This window comes from Meles meles, chromosome X, assembly GCF_922984935.1.
Source record: "Meles meles chromosome X, mMelMel3.1 paternal haplotype, whole genome shotgun sequence".
Classification (NCBI taxonomy): domain Eukaryota; kingdom Metazoa; phylum Chordata; class Mammalia; order Carnivora; family Mustelidae; genus Meles; species Meles meles.
Window position 1 is genome coordinate 28258097 of NC_060087.1, and position 19677 is coordinate 28277773.

The 19677-nt window shown below is 36.0% G+C and overlaps 1 protein-coding gene across 9 annotated transcripts in view; it reads right to left on the bottom strand.

Annotated features, from left to right (window-relative positions):
- DMD (dystrophin) overlaps positions 1 to 19677 on the bottom strand; it is a 2324635-nt gene that overhangs the window by 1227883 nt on the left and 1077075 nt on the right. For all 9 annotated transcript variants that reach the window (XM_045994540.1, XM_045994546.1, XM_045994545.1 and 6 more), the window contains one exon: positions 16253 to 16447. In XM_045994540.1, coding sequence (XP_045850496.1) covers positions 16253 to 16447 — 195 coding nt within the window. The remainder of the gene's footprint in view (positions 1 to 16252; positions 16448 to 19677) is intronic.

Sequence of the window (19677 nt, forward strand, 5' to 3'; positions counted from 1 at the left end):
TTCTATCAGTGTTACATACAGAATAGCTAATCACTGGAATAGCACCCCTTGGTGTTATTTAATTGCACAAGTGGTGGTCAGGTTGCTCAGAGAAGTTTGTTAGAATAAAACAGTGAGAAGAAAGGTTGGCTAAGGATGAGCCTCCAGGGAAAGGAACAGCTGAGGAAGAAGATGAATATGCCTGAAGAGTAATTGTCATCAGACCTAGGAGGAGAGCCAGAAAAGCAAAGTATTTCAAAACGAAGAGAAGGAAGAGCATCAGGAAGGAGAGAGGGAACTGCCAACAAGCCAAGAGCAGCTGGGAACAGGAGTGAATAGGCAACTTGGCAATTCAGGAAGTCCTTTGGGTGATCTTATCTGGAGCAATTCCACCATCTTCAACGTGTGAAAATATAAATCTGGACAGAGCAAACAGTCTTCCATTGTCATCCTCTTTCACTACAAAATTGAAAATGGCTTAGTACTACACTGTAGTTCACTTTATTTGACATAAAACACTTTGTTACTGAGGAAAAGTTTACTACTAATAAAAACAAAACCGATAATGCAACAGAAATTTTAAAAAGACAGAATGGATCTGATATATGTTATCAATGCCCTAGAAGTCACTGTGGTCAAACAGACATTTCATGTGCTTTCTTTTCTTTCATTCACCTGGCAAAATTGCATTACAATCTTCTGAGAGCTCTGAGCCTGCAGTGTTGGGTAGAATGGTTAGGGCTATCCTGCTAGCTTGATTAGGTTGGGTGCTAGGAACAACATGACTTCTTTGCTGTTTCTGTGAATTTGATTGACCTGGGCTGCCTGATATCACTACCACTTGCTCTGGCTCATGTCCTACTGATGTAAGTCATTGACTCCATTTTAGTGTGGCTGTCAGCCCAAGGGCAACAATCCAGAAATCTGACAATCCCTCCATTTGATACCAAAATCCAGGTGACAGACAGTCTGATTACTTAAATTTACACTGAGGCAACCAGCCACATTTCCCTGTATATTGGGAGCCCACCCACTTAAAATTAATAGTTGTAATCTCCAAGATGGATAAAATGCAAGAGAAGGGAAGGAGGATCTTCCCCACCAGAATAAAAGTCATCTGTTTCTGGCTTTGATGTGGGACATGTGTATATGAGCGTGCACACACACATGCACACACATATGCACACACACACACAATAGGTACATCCACTCTCACTCGGAGGATCTGAGCTTGCAAAACTTCCTGATTTTAATCCAAATCTCCTGAGAACTCCCAGTTCTCTAGAAAGTGGTAGAATTTCTCAGAATCGAGTTATAAACAGTTTCAGCAATGCTGGGCAGCATGTTGTGAAGGCAGGAAAATTTTCTATCTTAAATGAGAAAAGCAAAAAGCAAAAACTGGGGTAGTGGATGTCACACTCCCTGGATATCTAGATAATAGCTCCTTGGTGTATTTTCAGAGAATGTTGTCAAAATTGGCTGGAGTCCAGGAAATCCTTTTTAAAGTCCCTTCACATGCTCTTGTCCCTGAGGCACTGCACACAGAAAAATGGTATACGCACCAAAGAAAATTCTGTAGCAGTTTCCACAGTTTAAAGCCAGAGATGAGATCTTTTACAGCTTTTTACTCTTCTAGTTTGTCTAGAAATAAGTGATCTTTATAGCTTCTGACCCTCTAAAAATGAAAGCATAGTCCCTGTAGTTGCTATGGTGATAGAAAAATCCCTAGGATAAGTATAGGATATATTATTTTCATTTCTATCCCTGAATAGTTCCTTATATTACCTAAAAATATGATAGCAAAATCACAAAGTAACCACTTTTTAGTTATTTTTTCTCTTAATTTTGACATGCCCCTCTGAACTGACCTCCCCACGCTCTCTCAGTTGGGTAAGATGCCTGTTAGTCACTATCCCTGAAAAGGAAACTTTAATTTCTGAAAGGCATTTGTACATGACTGTGTATAGTTTAAGCCCTTAATATTTTAAAATAGCATTCTTGTAACTCAGCTTTATGGAATCAAGTCAGTTAAATAAGACTGTTATTTATATACTGTTAATAGAGAAAAAATAATAACTTTCACAACTGGAAGATGAAGTCCAGTTATGTCAAATGAGGAAAAACAGAAAGTTATGAACTGGGGTGCCTGGGTGGCTGGATCAGTTTGTTAAGCCTCTGCCTTCAGCTGAGGTCATGATCCCGGGGTCCTGGGATCCAGGACCACATCACTCTCCCTGCTCAGCCGGAAGCTTGCTTCTCCCTCTCCTCCCCACTCATGCTTTCTCTCATTATCTCTGTCTCTATCTCTCTCAAATAAATAAAAAAATATTTTTGAAAAGAAGATGATGAACTACACTGTTATATAAGTCAGATATCTAGTTGGAAAGCCAGTGGTTTAAATAAGAGTCCCTTGATAAGACAGACATGAAAAGTCCAAACTTGGAGACAAATGATATTTAAAAACACGAGTCTCCCTTTAGAGAGAATTGGTCTTTGGGGATTCAAAACACAAACAATTTGAACCTAGAAGTACTTTGTTTATTCAAGTACTGGGTAAGAAGTGCCTGCAATGGGTTAAAAGAAAACTAAATACTACAGACCATGTATCTAGGGACCCAAACAAGGGACCTTTTTCCCAATTAATCAGGTTGAGATAAAGGCCTCAAGTAACTCTTTACTATGTTCTCTTCTCTATCATAAGGGACAAATTTCCGCTGTTCAGTTTTTCTTCTATTTAATGTAAAGCAGCAACTACTCCCTTGTTGTCAGAATGTTTCATTACAGAGCATGCTTTTATCCACCTAAATGGTAAACCTATTTGTAAAAATGTCAATGTTGATACTACGGAAATTGAACAGGGCTGGAAGAGGGGATGGTGGTATTTGATAAATTGAACTTACTGCAAACAAGATGAAAATACACTTAAAAAATTATTGAAATTTCAATGTTGTTTCTCACCTACCACTAAATTCTTTGTCTCAAAAATATGACATAGAGTGTCAGTATGATCTCTAGTACTTAAAATAGTATCATTTATGTTTTGTTTTCTCTGTAGTCATGAAAATTAGTGAGCATCTCACACAAAATATAAAATTCAATTCAGCGGTTGCTTAAACTTCAGCACAGAATTAAAAAATAAGGATGCCTATAATTTACAGGCATATTTAGTCCTATTTATACCAGAGTAACCTCCAATACACCTTCATGAGTTTAAAACTCTTAACCAAGGTAGAATTTAAAATATGTTGATTTTAGATATATATACACACATTAATCTGAAATTGTGTCTTCTATTTTAAAGTTTGTATTAACAGGGGGGCCTGGGTGGCTCAGTGGGTTAAGCCTCTGCCTTCGGCTCAGGTCATGATCTCAGGGTCCTGGGATCGAGCCCCGCATCAGGCTCTCTGCTTAGCAGGGAGCCTGCTTCTACACTGCTCCCTCTCTCTCTCTGCCTGCCTCTCTGCCTACTTGTGATCTCTGTCTGTCAAATAAATAAATATTAAAAAAAATAAAGTTTGTATTAACATATTCAGAAACTTTAAAAATTTTGCTTCAAATTTTGCCAGTACTGCCTTAGTAAAAATGTTTCCATAAGGGGAAAAAAGTTATCTTAAAGTTAAAACAATATAGTTTCAGAGATAGAAACATATAAGATAATATGAAAAGTATGAAATTGATTGTTTAGGGTACTTTCCCCTAAAAGTTACTTCCATATGATGATATTCTGGTTTCAAGTATAATGAACTTCATTTTAAATCTCTCTCTCTCTCCATCCAGCCATCCAACCATTCATCTAAAATTGCTTTCCAGTGATTCTTCAGTCTTCATTCCTCCAAGTGATTCATGTGAGCAGATGCCTATAAATACCTATAATTCACATTAGTTCCTGAAAGAAATTTCTATTTATTAGTTCACCAATAGATTCCTCACTGCAACTTCTCCCACCCCTGCAGCAGTCAGTACTGTTAATCATAGCCCTCATCAACCAGCCCTGGCCTCCCTGGTCTTACCTCATTCTGCTATGTCCCAGGTTTTTCTCTACTTCTCTGCCTACCTCTGTCCTACTCATTAATTCAACAAGTAACTATTGAAAACCTCCCATGTGCCAGGCATATTCTATGTACTAGCCAGAAAGACAAAGTCATCCTATTTCTGTTAATTTGAAAACACTTTGCTGTGGCCTTAAGCAGAGTCAGTCATTAAATGACTGAGTCCCTTCATCTGCTGGATGCCCCCCACCCCAATTGGGCACTATCAGCAGTGGGTCTATGATATTACGCTGGCATCTTACTTATGCCATTTCCCACCTCCACCAGTAAGACCCATTTGTGTCAAACTGATATTTAGGTCGTGGGAGTGGCCGAGATTGTTCACAGAAGTGTCATTAGAAAGAAAGAGGGCTGGGAAAAGAACAGAGGAAAAGATACCTTTTGTGAGCAAGTGTGAAGAAGAGCTAACAAATTAATCCTAATCATTCCTATATGTATATCTCTAATCAAGATCCTCTCCTAAACTGTGACTTAAATATATCCAGCTGTCTCTTTGATATTTATGAGGATGTCTAATAAACATCTTAAGACAATTAAACTTATACCAAATCTTGCAGCCTAACCTGATCCTCTTGCAATTTTTCACATTTTATAGTTAAATGGCAGCTCCATTTCTTTCAGGTGTCCACAACAAAATTCTTAATGTTATCCTTGAATCTTATCTTGACCAACCTGCATGCAAGTGGCCACCAAATCCTATGATTTCTGCTTTCAGGATGTATCTAAAATTTGACCCCAGCACCACTGTGACCCAAACCACCATCTCCAGCTTGGAAAATTCAGAATATGGCCATAACAGTACTTTCCATGTAGGGTTGTTTGTGATGATCATTTGAGTTACCACAAGCAAAGAATTTAAAACATGTCCTGGGACATAATGAATAAGTGGTAGCTATTAGTACTGTCAAAATTCCAAATACATCCGAAGTACAGATATTCAAAGGTTTTCTCCTCTGTAAAATTATTCTGTTTTAGCTCTCTACATTGCTTTCTCCTCTTCCTGGATTTGGTTACACTTATGCCTTTTACTATATTTTGCCCATATTATGTCTTTCCTACTTGTTTGTATCACTATGATACCTGTATCCAATTAATGTTACAAATTACCAGAGTACAGGGATCAAATCTTATATTTCTCTTTTAGAGTGTTAAACACATTATTTGGGCCTTAATAAATATCTGTTGAATTGAACTGAAGAGTACAGTCAAAGCTCTGAATCTTAACTTGCTTATAAAAATCCAGTTTGAATGGAATCACTGAAACTTGAGATTTGTTACATTGTTCTTGAACCATTGCAGGTAGGCATTTGGGTCCCAACAGATGTTGTGAGATATTCAGCTATTTCCCTATTTATTCTATTTTACTTTTACTTGTTATTTAGCTGTTAGAGTAAATAGTGGAATAGCAGTCCATCTGCATTTCCTGGCTAAGTTTCTCCATGCTTTTCTCACAATACCTCAGATACCTAAGTCCTTCATTCAGAATTATGTCTGCCCAAGTTTCTCAGATGCCATAGAGCATCAATAAGAACAAAAGGAAAAATGTAAGACCTGCACTTCGCTGCCCCAAGTATTCCTCAAAGACAATGATTCTAGTCCATCAGCACCAGCTAAACTGGAAACAATTTCATAAGTCATTTTGCAATAGGTACATTGTGTATTGGGTTGTGCACATTGTCTAAATCACTTTATGGAATATCTTGATAGAAAAATCGGCTCCTGAACATATCAAAGGAGAGTTGTAGAGGAGCAAATGCCATTTCTCTTCAAAATGAGATATATGGCATTCTATGTTTCCAGTATTTTTAGAACCAGGGCATGCTTTTATGGCTCATGTAACTGAGCTTAGGAGGGGCAGGTAGGTTTTGTGGATAAAAATTGTAAGGCAATACAGCAATCCAGGAAAACCTAAAAGAAATGATTACCACTGAGGAATGGGATTACAAAATGTGGGCGGGATGTTTTTCTTTCCTGTATTCACTATCTACCCTTTTATCCTGTATACATAGGTGACCACGAGCATCTTATTATTTTGATAAAGCACTGAAAATCCAGTTTGAGTAATCAATCAAGTACATAGGTAACTGCTATACAAGATATAATTAAATCTGTATAAAATGATACAAATGACAATGCACTATTTTTGAAAAATAGGAAACCTATTTGCAATATTTTGCCCATTTGATAAATAATTGATGCTGTTGGTGTTAGGAGAATATGCTTTCTATTAGTGTTTTAGATGGGAGATAGGAAAGCAAAACCACTGTTTAATATAGTTGTTCTGAGCTAAACCTTAACACATAAATTTAAGAACAACAGAATAAAACATGATATAGAAGGAGGACCCTAACTTTCTACTTCATCTCTTTACCTTCTTGAAAGTCCCACAGAGATCCCTAATGATGAAACCATTCTTTAATCTTTTCTCTAAGGTTGGCCAAATTAAACTTGGGAATTTGTAATAACTGGTATCCATTAATTATATGTGATTTACAATACAAAGTATTTGTTTTTTTTTTCTTTGAATGTTTAACAATACGCATTAGGATATAGAAATAAGCATACTTCGATAAAAGTTACTGAATTAGATTGAACTATATGCAATTGCCAATGTTTGAACATTTTGATCTACATAATGTCAATTCATAAGGCTCAAATGAACGCTATTATAGTATTAACATGCTCATGATTACCAATTTAAGCAGTAAAATGAATACAGACTAGCCTTTCTAAATGGCAAAAGGAAAAAAAAAAAAACACGTAATAACAAAAAAAAATCTCAGAACCCCAAGAAAAGGAAAAAAAAAACCCACTACTGAAGAAATCATTCTTCAGTTAGAACTACAATGTCAATGCTTTTAAGTAGTTAATAAGTCAGAGTTCTGAAATCTGAACAATGAATTTTAAATTACTGAAAAAGAGTAGGAAAAAAATGAATTCAACATATATCACTAGAAAACAAAACTCAGAACAAAACAAAACAACCTAAAAAACAGCATCCTATTCTTGGTAAAAGCCATAGTGCATAGAAACTAGGAATGATCTCAAGTTCTCACATCCTCAAGAGAAATCTAAAACAGTGAGTTAGATATTTAGCACCTAAAATTATTAGAAGAGTGAAAATTTTATCCCCAAATAAGTAATAGTTAGCAGTGGAAATATACTAAAGGAAAATGACTGGGCGCCTGGGTGGCTCAGTGGGTTAAGCCGCTGCCTTCGGCTCAGGTCATGATCTCGGGGTCCTGGGATCGAGTCCCGCATCGGGCTCTCTGCTCAGCAGGGAGCCTGCTTCCCTCTCTCTCTCTTTCTCTCTGCCTGCCTCTCTATCTACTTGTGATCTCTCTCTGTCAAATAAATAAATAAAATCTTTAAAAAAAAAAAAAAATGACTGACAGTAAATAAGAGTCTCTAAAAGAAGTTTTTGTCAAAAACAAATGTGGTTTTTTTTTTAACCTATGTGCATTCTTTTTGACATCAAAATTTTTTAACCTTTAGGCTATTTGCCTAATCTGGAAATAACTTTATGTATATTTTATGTTGTTGTCAACATTTTATTTAAAGTTTTCTACATATAAATATTCAATTATATAAATTATACTACTTTTTAAAGATCATTTAAGATTTATATGAAAATTTAATTTATAATAATTTTTAGGATTTTAGATATTTGATGAAGTAATATGGGTTTAAAATTGTGAAACTTAAATAATTACACACTTTTTGCAAGAATTTTTCCATATGATCCCATATGCTTTCATTATCTTCTCAATTGTACTGCCGAAAAGGCTGTGACAGGTATTATCATGAATTTAATTTCAATGTTAAAAAAACTGAGACTTATGTGATTTGCTCAAGGACACAACCAGAAAGAGTCAGATTTGGTATGTGAATTTTTGTCTTTTAGTTCGAATCCAGTGCTTTACGAACCTCTGTATCCTACTGCCTGTCATAACCATATAATGGAAGCTCAGTGAATGTAAAATATTACTAATATTTCAATTACTTGTGGATTTCCTGCCACACATTTTCATAAATGATTGACTTAAAATTCAGTATGTACAAACCTAGGTAGAGTAAATTCTCCATGCTAGTATACATGCATAGATTGTTAGACTTTGCCTATGTCTGGTTGATTTAACTCAGTGTGTAAGAATATAATGTGCAAGAGGCTAATTTTGTTTCTCTTTTTAGGCCTAGTACTGATTAACATTGCTCTTTCCTCTTTGATCATGGAGTCCATATCTGGATTTACAAGACTACTGTTCATCCCTTCAACAGATGTTCCCTGAGTGCCTATTAAGTGCTTGGTACTGTTCCAGAAGTTGTAGATACAGTGGTGAACCACAACAACAAAATATTGTTTTTTTATGCCTAGTTGTTGGGCATGTGATCTTTGATGGTCGCCACAGGGAAGAGGTCAGAAGGAGCAGCTGGCTCATTTGCAAACCACTGCAAGTGGTGAAAACTGTATCTTTTGCTGCTGCTGACTCTGTACCACTCTCACAATCAATGTAGCACTCCAGTTAAATGGGTGTACATACACTTAAACATATGTGTATGTGTTTTTAGATTTATAAAACCCTGCACTATTGTTTCCACATTTTGCGAAGGGGAAAATAATAGCTTTAAGCAGTTTTAGTGAATAAAAGTGCCTTGAGACCCTTTGTAACTTGGTTAACAGAAGAGCACACAACTTTCATTTCTAAGAAAAAAAGATTAGAGAAACCCATTAGTAGCTGTTGTGACAGCAGCCATTGGGGAGTAGATCTATCTTAAAATTGGAAAAAGAGAAATTGGCGTACCAAAGACTCAAACTCCAGTTCATTTTCACTCTCTGGAATTTGTCTTTATCTGACAGATGAAGGCAACACCCTATATAAATCTAATTCTTATCCTCTTTATGTCCCATCCAGCTACCAGGCACTACATTAATGACATATCAAATTGGGAAGAGTGTTCAATCAAAAGGCATTGAAGTACTTATTAATTAGATTTTCTGAGCTTCTAAAGAAAAATTTTAAAGTTATTTTTAGTGGCTTTATGGTAAGTTGCCCTTTAGATTTTTTCTGCACATTTTATGGTCCACATGTGAAAAAACACTTTGTAAATACAACTATATATTTTGGCCAAAACATTCTCCATAGGATGATGCATGGTCCTTGCATAAATAACAAATCAGTAATTATATATCATAGATCAAAAATGACAATCTTAACTGGTCAAAGAATAGCCTGAATGAGTGAGTCATGAATAGAAGGAAAACATCCCCACACCTTAACTGGAACCTCAAAATTTCCACCATCCACATGAACTAAACATCTTAATGTGAAAGTTTCTGACTTCTAGAATTTATAGGATGGGGATTATCAAAACAGTCTCGCTGAGAGAAATGCAGTGGATTGGGTTCTTAAAGTACATTTTAGCAAAGATGGGAGTGCTGTGCTGCAAGAAGTCAAAGTAGGACAACTGCTGGGCCTGACGAAATACTCTCAGGGAGAAAAGAATGAATAATTTCCCATAAAAGAGACATATGTATAAAATATAAAAGAAAGCTATATGAAAACACAAATAAATATGAACTGGGCATAGCTACAATGTAGTAAATATCTATAATCTCTTCATCATTAGAGGAATGAAAAATTAAGTACTATAGAAATGATTGAAGTAAGATTTAAATCACAGTGAATAGATTAATATTTGTAAAGTAATTCACAAATATAAAGAGAAAATTGAACAAATAAATCCACAATCATAAAAGCAGTGAAAGAAAGGAATTATACTTATAAATGAATAAATGTGTTAGCTGAAAAATGTGATTTTCCTCAGAGAAATCACTAAATGATTACATTATTCAAAATGTTACATAAAGGGGCGCCTGGGTGGCTCAGTGGGTTAAAGCCTCTGCCTTTCGCTCAGGTCATGATCTCAGGGTCCTGGGATCAAGCCCCGCATAGGGCTCTCTGCTTGGCGGGGAGCCTGCTTCCTCCTCTCTCTCTCTCTGCTTGCCTCTCTGCCTACTTGTGATCTCTGTCAAATAAATAAAATCTTTAAAAAAAAATGTTACATAAAGTCCAAAAGATCAGTTTTTACAATGTGGTAACACATTAAAATTTAAGTAGAAGTCAGAAAGCATCAGTAATCAAATTTTGCTTTGACATTTTATATGCTCCATGATTACTTAATCTATAGTAATTGTGAACTTCTCTGGTTCGAACATTATTAAATTGGGAGAAAATCTAGCCCTTTCTCTAACATGCCCCTGTAGTACACATGCACAGAAACATTCTTTTATTTTCCTTAAAATATTTTGTTCAGATTTGTACATGAGGTATCTCCTTCTATTATTTGGTTACCCTAATAGCAGACTAGAAAAACAGTTTGCTTATGACATTAGTTTTGTCCTCATTCAAATAACTAGCATTATTCAATTTATGCTTAAATGTGACAAAATAGATTCCAAACGAGAAAGATCTTGATCAGGCTGATAAGATCTCATTTCCAGTCCTTTTGCCCCTGCTTCAATGCACCAGGGGCAAAGTGTATGCCTCAAGGAGTCTTTTGCCAAATTCACAGGACACCTAAACTCTCCTGAGCCCCAAATCTGCTAAGAATAGGTCTTCATACATCCATGCTCAAGTTTTGGTGTGGATACAGAAAAGAATCTGCTATCTCCACATGGAAAACATTACCAGAATCTGAAAATCTCTCCTTTCCCCACCCTTGCCCAGGCCATCAGCCTCTCTTCTCCAACTGCCCTCCATGTTTTTACTCTTGATCCCCTATAGTTCTACACTATTACTCAGTGTAATCCTTTTTTCAAAAGATTTATTTTATTTATTTTTTTAAAGATTTTATTTATTTGACACAGAGAGATCACAAGCAGGCAGAGAGGCAGGCAGAGAGAGAGAGAGAAGAGGAAGCAGGCTCCCTGCCGAGCAGAGAGCCCGATGCGGGACTCGATCCCAGGACCCTGAGATCATGACCTGAGCCGAAGGCAGAGGCTTAACCCACTGAGCCACCAGCCGCCCCAAATTTATTTATTTTAGAGAGCAGTGAGTAGGGAGGGGCAAAGGGAGAGGGAGAAAATCTCAAGCCAATTCCCCACTGATCATGGAGCTTGATGTGGGGCTCAATCCCACAACCCTGAGACCATGACTTGAGCTAAAGCCAAGAGCCGGATGTTCATCTGACTGAGCCACCCAGATGCCCCTTGAGCAATGTAATCCTTTTAAAATATAAATCAGATCATGTCATTCATCTCCTCAAAAGTCTACAATGGCTCCTTTCTCACTCAGAGTCAGAGGGATTCTTTACAATGGCCCACCAGGCCCTCCACAATCTGGACCCCCAGAGCCCCTTTGATCTGATGTTTTACCACCTTCCTCTGGCTTATTCTCCTCCAGGCACACTGGCCTTCCTGCTGTTCACTGATCAAGTTAGGCACACTCCCAACGTGTAGGCCTCTGAACTGACTATTTACTATGTCCAGACAGCAAGGCTGAGTGCCAGACTGACTCCTTTAGCTTCTTCAAATATTTGTTCTAACACCCACCTTATTTAAAATTGCAATCCCACTTCTTGCCGTTCCACCTACCCCTGCCCCTTTGGTAGTTTTATACCCCTTATACCTCTGTGTCTTCTTTTTAAAATCTTTTTAATAATAACCATCATATTTAAATACAGTGATTACTTGCTTATTTGCTTATATTCTGTCTCCCACTGCTATAATTAAAACTGTATGAGGGTGGAGTCCATTGATTTTGCTCACCATTTTTTAAGCAAGAGTGATGCCACATACACAGTAAGAGCTTAATAAATATGTTTGAAGAAATCAAACTTCACTTGTTAAATTCACAGCCTTTCTTTTTTTTAAGGATTTTATTTTTTATTTAGTTGAGAGAGAAAGAGAGAGCACTAGCAGAGGTAAGAGCAGAGGGAGAAGCAGGCTCCCTGCTGAGGAGGGAGCCTGATCCCAGGACCCTGAGATCATGACCTGAGTTGAAGGCAGATACTTAACTGAATGAGCCACCCAGGCACCCCTCTTAGCAGTCTGTCCTAACAACTTCCTTTTAGTTCTTGAGGGCCCTACAAAAAAACTGTCCCAGTCAAAGAAGACTGAGTGACTTTGATTTACAGTCTTTGGCTTTTTAAGCTCACAGCAAGCTCTTTCCAGTGCTGTTGAGGTTGAATAGCTGCTTCTGCTTCTAGATCCTATCTAACCTCTGCATTGGGCCCAAGTATCCTGTCAGCATCTGTGAGATTTGCTCATGTACCCACACTTCTTGTCACCCTCTTGCCTTCTAAAAATACAAAAAAAATTATCTACCTCAACCATAACATCTGTTTATTCTCAACTAGAATCATCAGTTTAGATGAGAGAATCAAAATGATTCATGTCTGACTTCTCTCTTTCCTTCCTTTTCTTTTCCTCTTTCTACCTTCCTTCTATCCTAATTCTGTCCTTCCTTCCTTCCTTTTATGGACTCTTCTTAAAATTTCATGGATTCATTGAGAATTAGAACCCAGAACATTTTCCCTATAAACTCAGAATTCTACTATGTTTTGCCCAAAGTCACCTTTGCTATGCTCAACATAGTGCTCTAGAAAAATTTTTGTGTGAGGAGGTTTAGTATAATAGTTTATAGCTCAGATCCTGGAGCTACTTTGCTTGGCTTCAAATCCTTGCTCCATCAATATTATGTGTCCCAACTGTGTCAAGTTACTTCATATTTCTTTCAGTTTCTTCATCTTAAAATGTGGAAAACAATTTTAAATATTTCAGAGTTGTGGTGAGGATTGAATTAGTTAATATATGTAAGTTATTAAGAGTGTCTGACCACCAGAAGAACATTGATTTTTCATTATGGTGAAAGATAAAACACAATCGTCATCCTTATTCTAAGCCATGCTCTTACTTTTTTCCTAAAACTTTACCTTTCTTAAGGCCAAGGTTTAACTGAGCAACTAAAGAACTCCTTATTGGAAAAGTAGCACAGTCACTGGGGAATTGCCCATCAAGTTGAAAGGAATATTTTCCAAGATTTCTGTTAGTGAGTGCTGACTAAATTGTGCATATGCCATTATTTCTTTCAAAATTTTCATAGGTTGGATGCTTGAGAAGCTGATTCTAAGACTAGAATGTATATGCACGGGATTTAGTTGGGAGTGATCCTAGGAAGCACCAGTACAGCACTGGAGAGGGTAGGAGAAGAAACCAGTTAACCACATTAATATTTGGAAAGTTCCTACTGTGCACAGTGGGATCTCAGTCTGCTGGGGAATTTCAGATCAAAGTGCAGAGTGTGTCTCAGAGTTTCTGCAGCTGAAGATGTGGATGAGCAGTGCCCTTTATCCACAGAAAGCAAGCTGTCATTCGTTGAGATTTGTTGGGAGATGTGGGGATACAGAGCCTTAACTCTCAGACACTTATGAGTTGAGACACCCCTAGGCAGAGTCCCAGGTACTTAAAATTGGCAACTGCCAGTTAAAGTACAGAGAACCCTGAATGTGGAGGGGGTACAGGTGAGGCCCCAAGAATAATTCAGACACCAATACAACCAAAGCTTTCAGTAAAGTCAGGTATATGGAGGCATTAGTATAAATTCTTTCCACTGGGCCTCTTAAAATATTGCTGCTTTCGTGACAAGAGGTCAAATACTTAAACCTCTCAGGGGCAAAAGTTTAGAAACTTAAAAAGTTCTATCCTTGTACCTCATTATTATTTTTATTGTCATAAGAACATTTAATACTCTATCCACCCTCTCAACAAATTTTTATGTGTACACTATGTTACTGTTACCTATAGGCGCAGCGTTGTCCAGGAGATCTCTAGAACTGATTCTTTTTGCATTTTATACCCACTTAATATCAACTCCCCATTTCCCCCTGCCCCCAGTACCTGGCAATCACCATTTACTCTCTTTCATGCTCATGCTTTCATATGGGACAGTTTAAGGCAAGATTTGGTGGTTTAACGTAGTAATTATATTTTAGTAAATTCTAAGACAGTTGACATTTTTTCTTAAAAACAATGATTGAAACTTTCAAAAATTTAAATTCTTTCAAAACTAGTATACTATCCTTTTTGCGATGAATATTATAACTTTTTACATATAAACAAACATAATCGATTCACAATGTGAATATTGGCTTTAATATAAGAATAAATATTACTTATGTGTATGTTCCTCAGTCACTGCTAGCTTTGCCTTAGCTAATGTATTAGCTATTTAATGCAGATTTCCGTATGTAAATAGGTGTTTTTCTGCTTTATTCTTGTCAAAATGATTAGGTAGCTTTCTGATTCAATAAATCTATGGGAATTGTATGTGCTGTATTAGTTTTATTATGTTCAGAAAATAATTATTTTAACTTATTACACATCACTTGTGTTATATTGTACTTTAACGAAATATGTATGTTAAACCACAGCAATACCTACTACAGTTCTGTAATTTGATTCATGCAAATCTGTCAGGAATAAAATCAACCACAATTTAATTTCAAACCTTCCAAACCAGCAGCTGTACAATTTACGCACTACTTTTCTATTTTTACTACTGGATAATGACAATGATGCATGCCTTTAAGAGGAAATACATATTCATTGAAAAGACTGAGATCAAACTATCTCCTTTCAAAAGGCCCACAAAGGTAGGAAGCCCATTTGTCTGCTGCTAGAGATTTGTTGGTAGTGAGCTGGAATTATGCCCAAAACTGAATCTAATGAGGATTCAATAATCCAGTGAAATTAAACCTGCAATGATACCTTTTTACAAACCATAGTGATCAATACAATCACAATTGGCATCAGCTATAATACTCTTAAACATATCTGGAAGAATAAATGATTAGCTGAGTGTAGCCAGAGGCCCATCCTTCTCAGTGTGCCAGGTTAAGAGGTATGAAGACAAAGATATTCAGTTGGCAACTTAATAAGTTTAAGGTCACTGCTCTCCTGACCCATATGTCTGGGAACATGGAATGAAATGAATATTAGCTCATTAACAGTGATTTACATGTTGAATGACAATGATGAACTTATAAACTGTACTGTCATGTGAAATTAGTTAATGTGAATAATGATAAGAATGTTGGCATGTCTCCTTTATCAATTGATCAGGTTTCTTTTCTTCACTGCATCCACCAGCGATCTGACTTTTATTTCAAAAAGAATAAGAAAGCGTACCATACTGAAGTGGATGGAGTAGTTCCAGAGATCCATGCCTTTCTTATTTTATTTTAGCATGCAATTTTATAGCTTACTTCATATAATGTAAGATAGTAAACGCAAGTCACTCAAGATATTGAAGCTCTGATTTCGGAACAAACAGCTTTATCTATCTGTATACTTATGCAGACAAATGTGTGACATGGAATGAGCTCCTAAGAATCATTTAGAGTATAAAATATTTTGGCTAATAGGTGCTGCTGAGAGCAAACTTATCTTCTTTCTATAATCTCACACAATTTGCATTGAAAAATACTGAGCTCTGGATATACTATTTCATTTTGAGTATAAAATGTATGATCACAAAAATTATCTTGAGACACACATTAGTATGTACATTTTCTTGATGCTATATTCATCTATCTTTAGACACTTTCCTCTATAATTCAAAGACCATTGCCTCATAATATTTTGTCTTAGTGTGGGATTCAGAAACGCAGTTGGTGGTTTGAAAAACCCTGGATTTGGGTGGTAGCCTTTGCCTGGGAATTTTAAAGAAATATTTCATTGCTTTCTACTCACTCAGATTCCATGTATTCTAGTACTGATAATGGCACTAATTCAAAGTTGAATATACATATCATAAGTACAAAACATAAAGCTAAAACTGTATGCAATAGATACCATTTAAAATCTCATCTACTCTCTTTTATGGGAGAAGAAAGGAATGTATTAATTGAGAATATACAGTTACTCTATCAAAGCATGGTTTTGGTAAGTCCTTTCTGACCTGAGTCTATGTAAAACTATTACTTTTGTCTGTTGCCTCATTTTAGAAAGTCTCTCAAAATTAAATATTATAAAATACCTCTTCTGGTTTATGTTTCTCTTTCTATCCCAGATTTCTAGAACTAACCATCCTGTAAACTGTTTTAGGAATTCCATATCTAAGTAAAAATAGCTTAAGTGTGTACATTTAAGTTAATTGTTCTGATACTGCAAATGATCTAGGTGAATATCTTATAAAAATCTAATAAAAATGCTTTGCTTTTACCTTCAGAGACTCCTCTTGTTTAAAGAGATCTTCAAAATCTTTAGCACAAAGTTCAGGAGCATTAAGAAGTTGTTCCACTTCTGCTAGGGCTTGTGAGACATGAGTGATCTCAGTCAGGTAAGTAGAAGGCACATAAGAGATTTCCAAAGGCATATCTTCAGTCATCACCATCACCGACTCTTCATGGACAGTGTGCTAGTATAGACATACAAAAGAAGAATTCTTTTAGCTTCCTGATAATGAAAAGATCTCTACTGAGTTTAATAAATTCCAGTTTATAGCTGAAAGTGAATAAAAAGTGCATGATGATAAGTCTAGTAAAAAGGTTATTTATACACCCTCTTCTCACAAAAAGTATTAGAAGCATTTAAAAAATAAGAGATATATACACATTAGCACCAGGAGTATAAGAATGAAAGGCCAAGAGCCATAAGGTCACGAGAGGGATAGTTTTACTCTAAGAAAATGATAATTTTTACAACTGGTTTTAAAATGTAATTCTAAGCTTCCTGGATAATTATGTATGGGATACAATGGTAGGGGCTCTACCTCAGTGCTTTTCCTCCCAAAGAAACCTCTCCTATACTTTTTTCCCCTAAACTAGATTGAGGTACAAGAGGGACAAAGCAATTTTGGCTGGTATATACTTTTACATTCAGCACCCTTCTCCAAATTCCAGACATCAGCTCTCCTCTTTAATACTAGTTTCCTGTTAAGCTGCTAATGTACTAGATAAGAAAGACTGAGGTGCAACCACTCTGGAAAACAGCATGGAGGTTCCTCAAAATGTTGAAAATAGAACTACCCTATGACCCAGCAATTGCACTACTGGGTATTTACCCTAAAGATACAAACATAGTGATCCGAAGGGGCACGTGTACCCGAATGTTTATAGCAGCAATGTCTACAATAGCCAAACTATGGAAAGAACCTAGATGTCCATCAACAGATGAATGGATAAAGAAGATGGAATTCACATTTTAATAAGAACTCCAGAAAGCCCTAAGGTCTAAGGAAGCACTAGCCTCTCCTCCTATGTCCACTTTTCCTACCTGCCATTCAAGTACTATGATTGACGGACATTTGGAGCTTAGAATCCTTTTGCATTTGGTCAATAGTGCCTCTTTCCTTACTCCTTATAAGAGCATGAAATAAATACTATTTGGCACACAAATTCAGAAAGACAGATAACCTCTGCTCTCTTCTGTCTCTACTATAAGCAACAAAATGCTTGTAATTGAAATTAGTTTTCCAATAACTTTGTTTTGAATTGATCAACTGCCATCTGCCTGTTGATGAAGTCAACTAAGGGTTTCAATGGCAGAGTCTCTAGAGTAGTTCTGATGATCAGCATGCTAACACAGGCATCTATTACTGCACAGGTTTTATGATAAGACCATTCCTGTATTTGCAGCAATGTAATTAAATTAAATTTAGGATCACAGACTGAATTTATGTAAAGATAAGTAAAATTATAAACTGCTCTATTTATACTTTCCTATTAATTTCTCAGGTCCAGGATTCTTGTACTCAGTTCTTATATAATATAAAAATAATTGCAATCTAGATGTCTCATTTACTTATGACACTGCAAATTCACATAATTACACAAATTAGCTTAAATGACATAATTACACTTTTTACAAAGTTTGATGTTGTGTATATATCTTGACTAAATATATGGTACATAGTCCTTCATGATGAAAGAATGATAATCTACATGCATTTCTAATTTTACATTTCAAATAATACTAGAATTTTGGGCTAGAGTTTAAAAAGGACAATCTTCATATTTAACCACATATTTTTAAATTCAAATTCTCAATCTCTTCATTTCAAACAAAACTTGAAAAATAAATCAGCAGACACTTAAATGCACAATTTCCATGGATACATTAATTTCATACTAACTAGTAGAGCTAACACAAATCAAGCAAATTCACTGTGACTTCCATATATTCTACTACAATGGTGACTATTGTTCTTAAAAATTTCTAAGTTAGTAAGTTGTTTTTCTATGCATCAGTTTCTTCAATTCCTGGGGTAAAGACAGTTTTATGTTATCTGAAACAAGAATGTTCCCATACTGTGTTTCCATAATGGTGAATTTTTCTTTCTTTTTTTTTTTTAAATTTATTTATTTATTTTTTCAGCATAACAGTATTCATTGTTTTTGCACAACACCCAGTGCTCCATGCAATACGTGCCCTCCCTATTACCCACCACCTGGTTCCCCCAACCTCCCACCCCCGCCCCTTCAAAACCGTCGGGTTTTTTTTCAGAGTCCATAGTCTCTTATGGTTCGCCTCCCCTTCCAATTTCCCTCAACTTCCTTTCTTTTTAATTATATACATTTTATACATCTAAATTTTTACAGATTAGTGGGTTTTGTTATTAGGGACAAAGTTGGGTGGAAGTAGTGGTTTATCTCTTTCAGACATGGATATACGCAAGTATGTATGTGTATATTTTTGTCTAACAAAGGAGTTTATTGTTAGAATGAGACTACCTTCAAAATATTTAAAAAACATCTGAGTTTCATTTAAAAAATCAACGTGGGTTCCAAAATGTTTTAATGTCTGTCCTCATCATTTTTTCTTAAAACGAAAATAATTCTAAGTTCTTTACATTCTCTTTCTGATTTTTTTGACATGTATATTCCCTGATCTTCATTATCTACACTTGAGGTGCTCACATCTATCTTAAATTCATACTGATGACTTCCAAATATAATAGTTATGGATTATACATAGCAAGGGATTTAACTGAACAGTTAAATACAATAGAGAAAAAAGACATAAAAAATAAACTCACATTTGACTTATTGCCTTGGACTTAACTTTCTGAAACAAAATTGAAAACCTAAGTTTCTAATTGGTATTTGTGCTCTAAATGGTGTTTGTGGTTAATGACATGTTGTACCAGAATTTTACATAAAAAGGCATGACTGACACTAATGTAACATTGTGCATTAAGTATACTCAAAAATTTTTCTTTAAAAATTAATTTATGTAAATAATAATTAATGTTAACCACACAGCTCTGAAGACTGGAGCATTAAATCTCAACAAATAAGATTTTCCCTGGCTGTAGGGGACCTGGGTGGCTCAGTTAGTAAAGCATCCAACTCTTGATTTCTGCTCAGGTCATGGTCTCATGGGTTGTGGGATCCAGCCTCGAGTAGGACTCTGTCTTCAGTGTGGAGTCTGCCTGAAAGATTCTTTCCTTCTACCCTGCTGCCTCTCAAATAACTAAATCTTAAAAAGAAAAAAAAAAAAAAGATTTACACTAGCTATAGTCCTCACCTAGAACTCTAAGAAGGTAAACAGCACACTGGCTTCTCATTTGTTAAGCTTTTCACTACTTGACTAAATGTCTGGCATAAATTATTTTATTACATATTGACCAATGTCTTCTGTTCTACA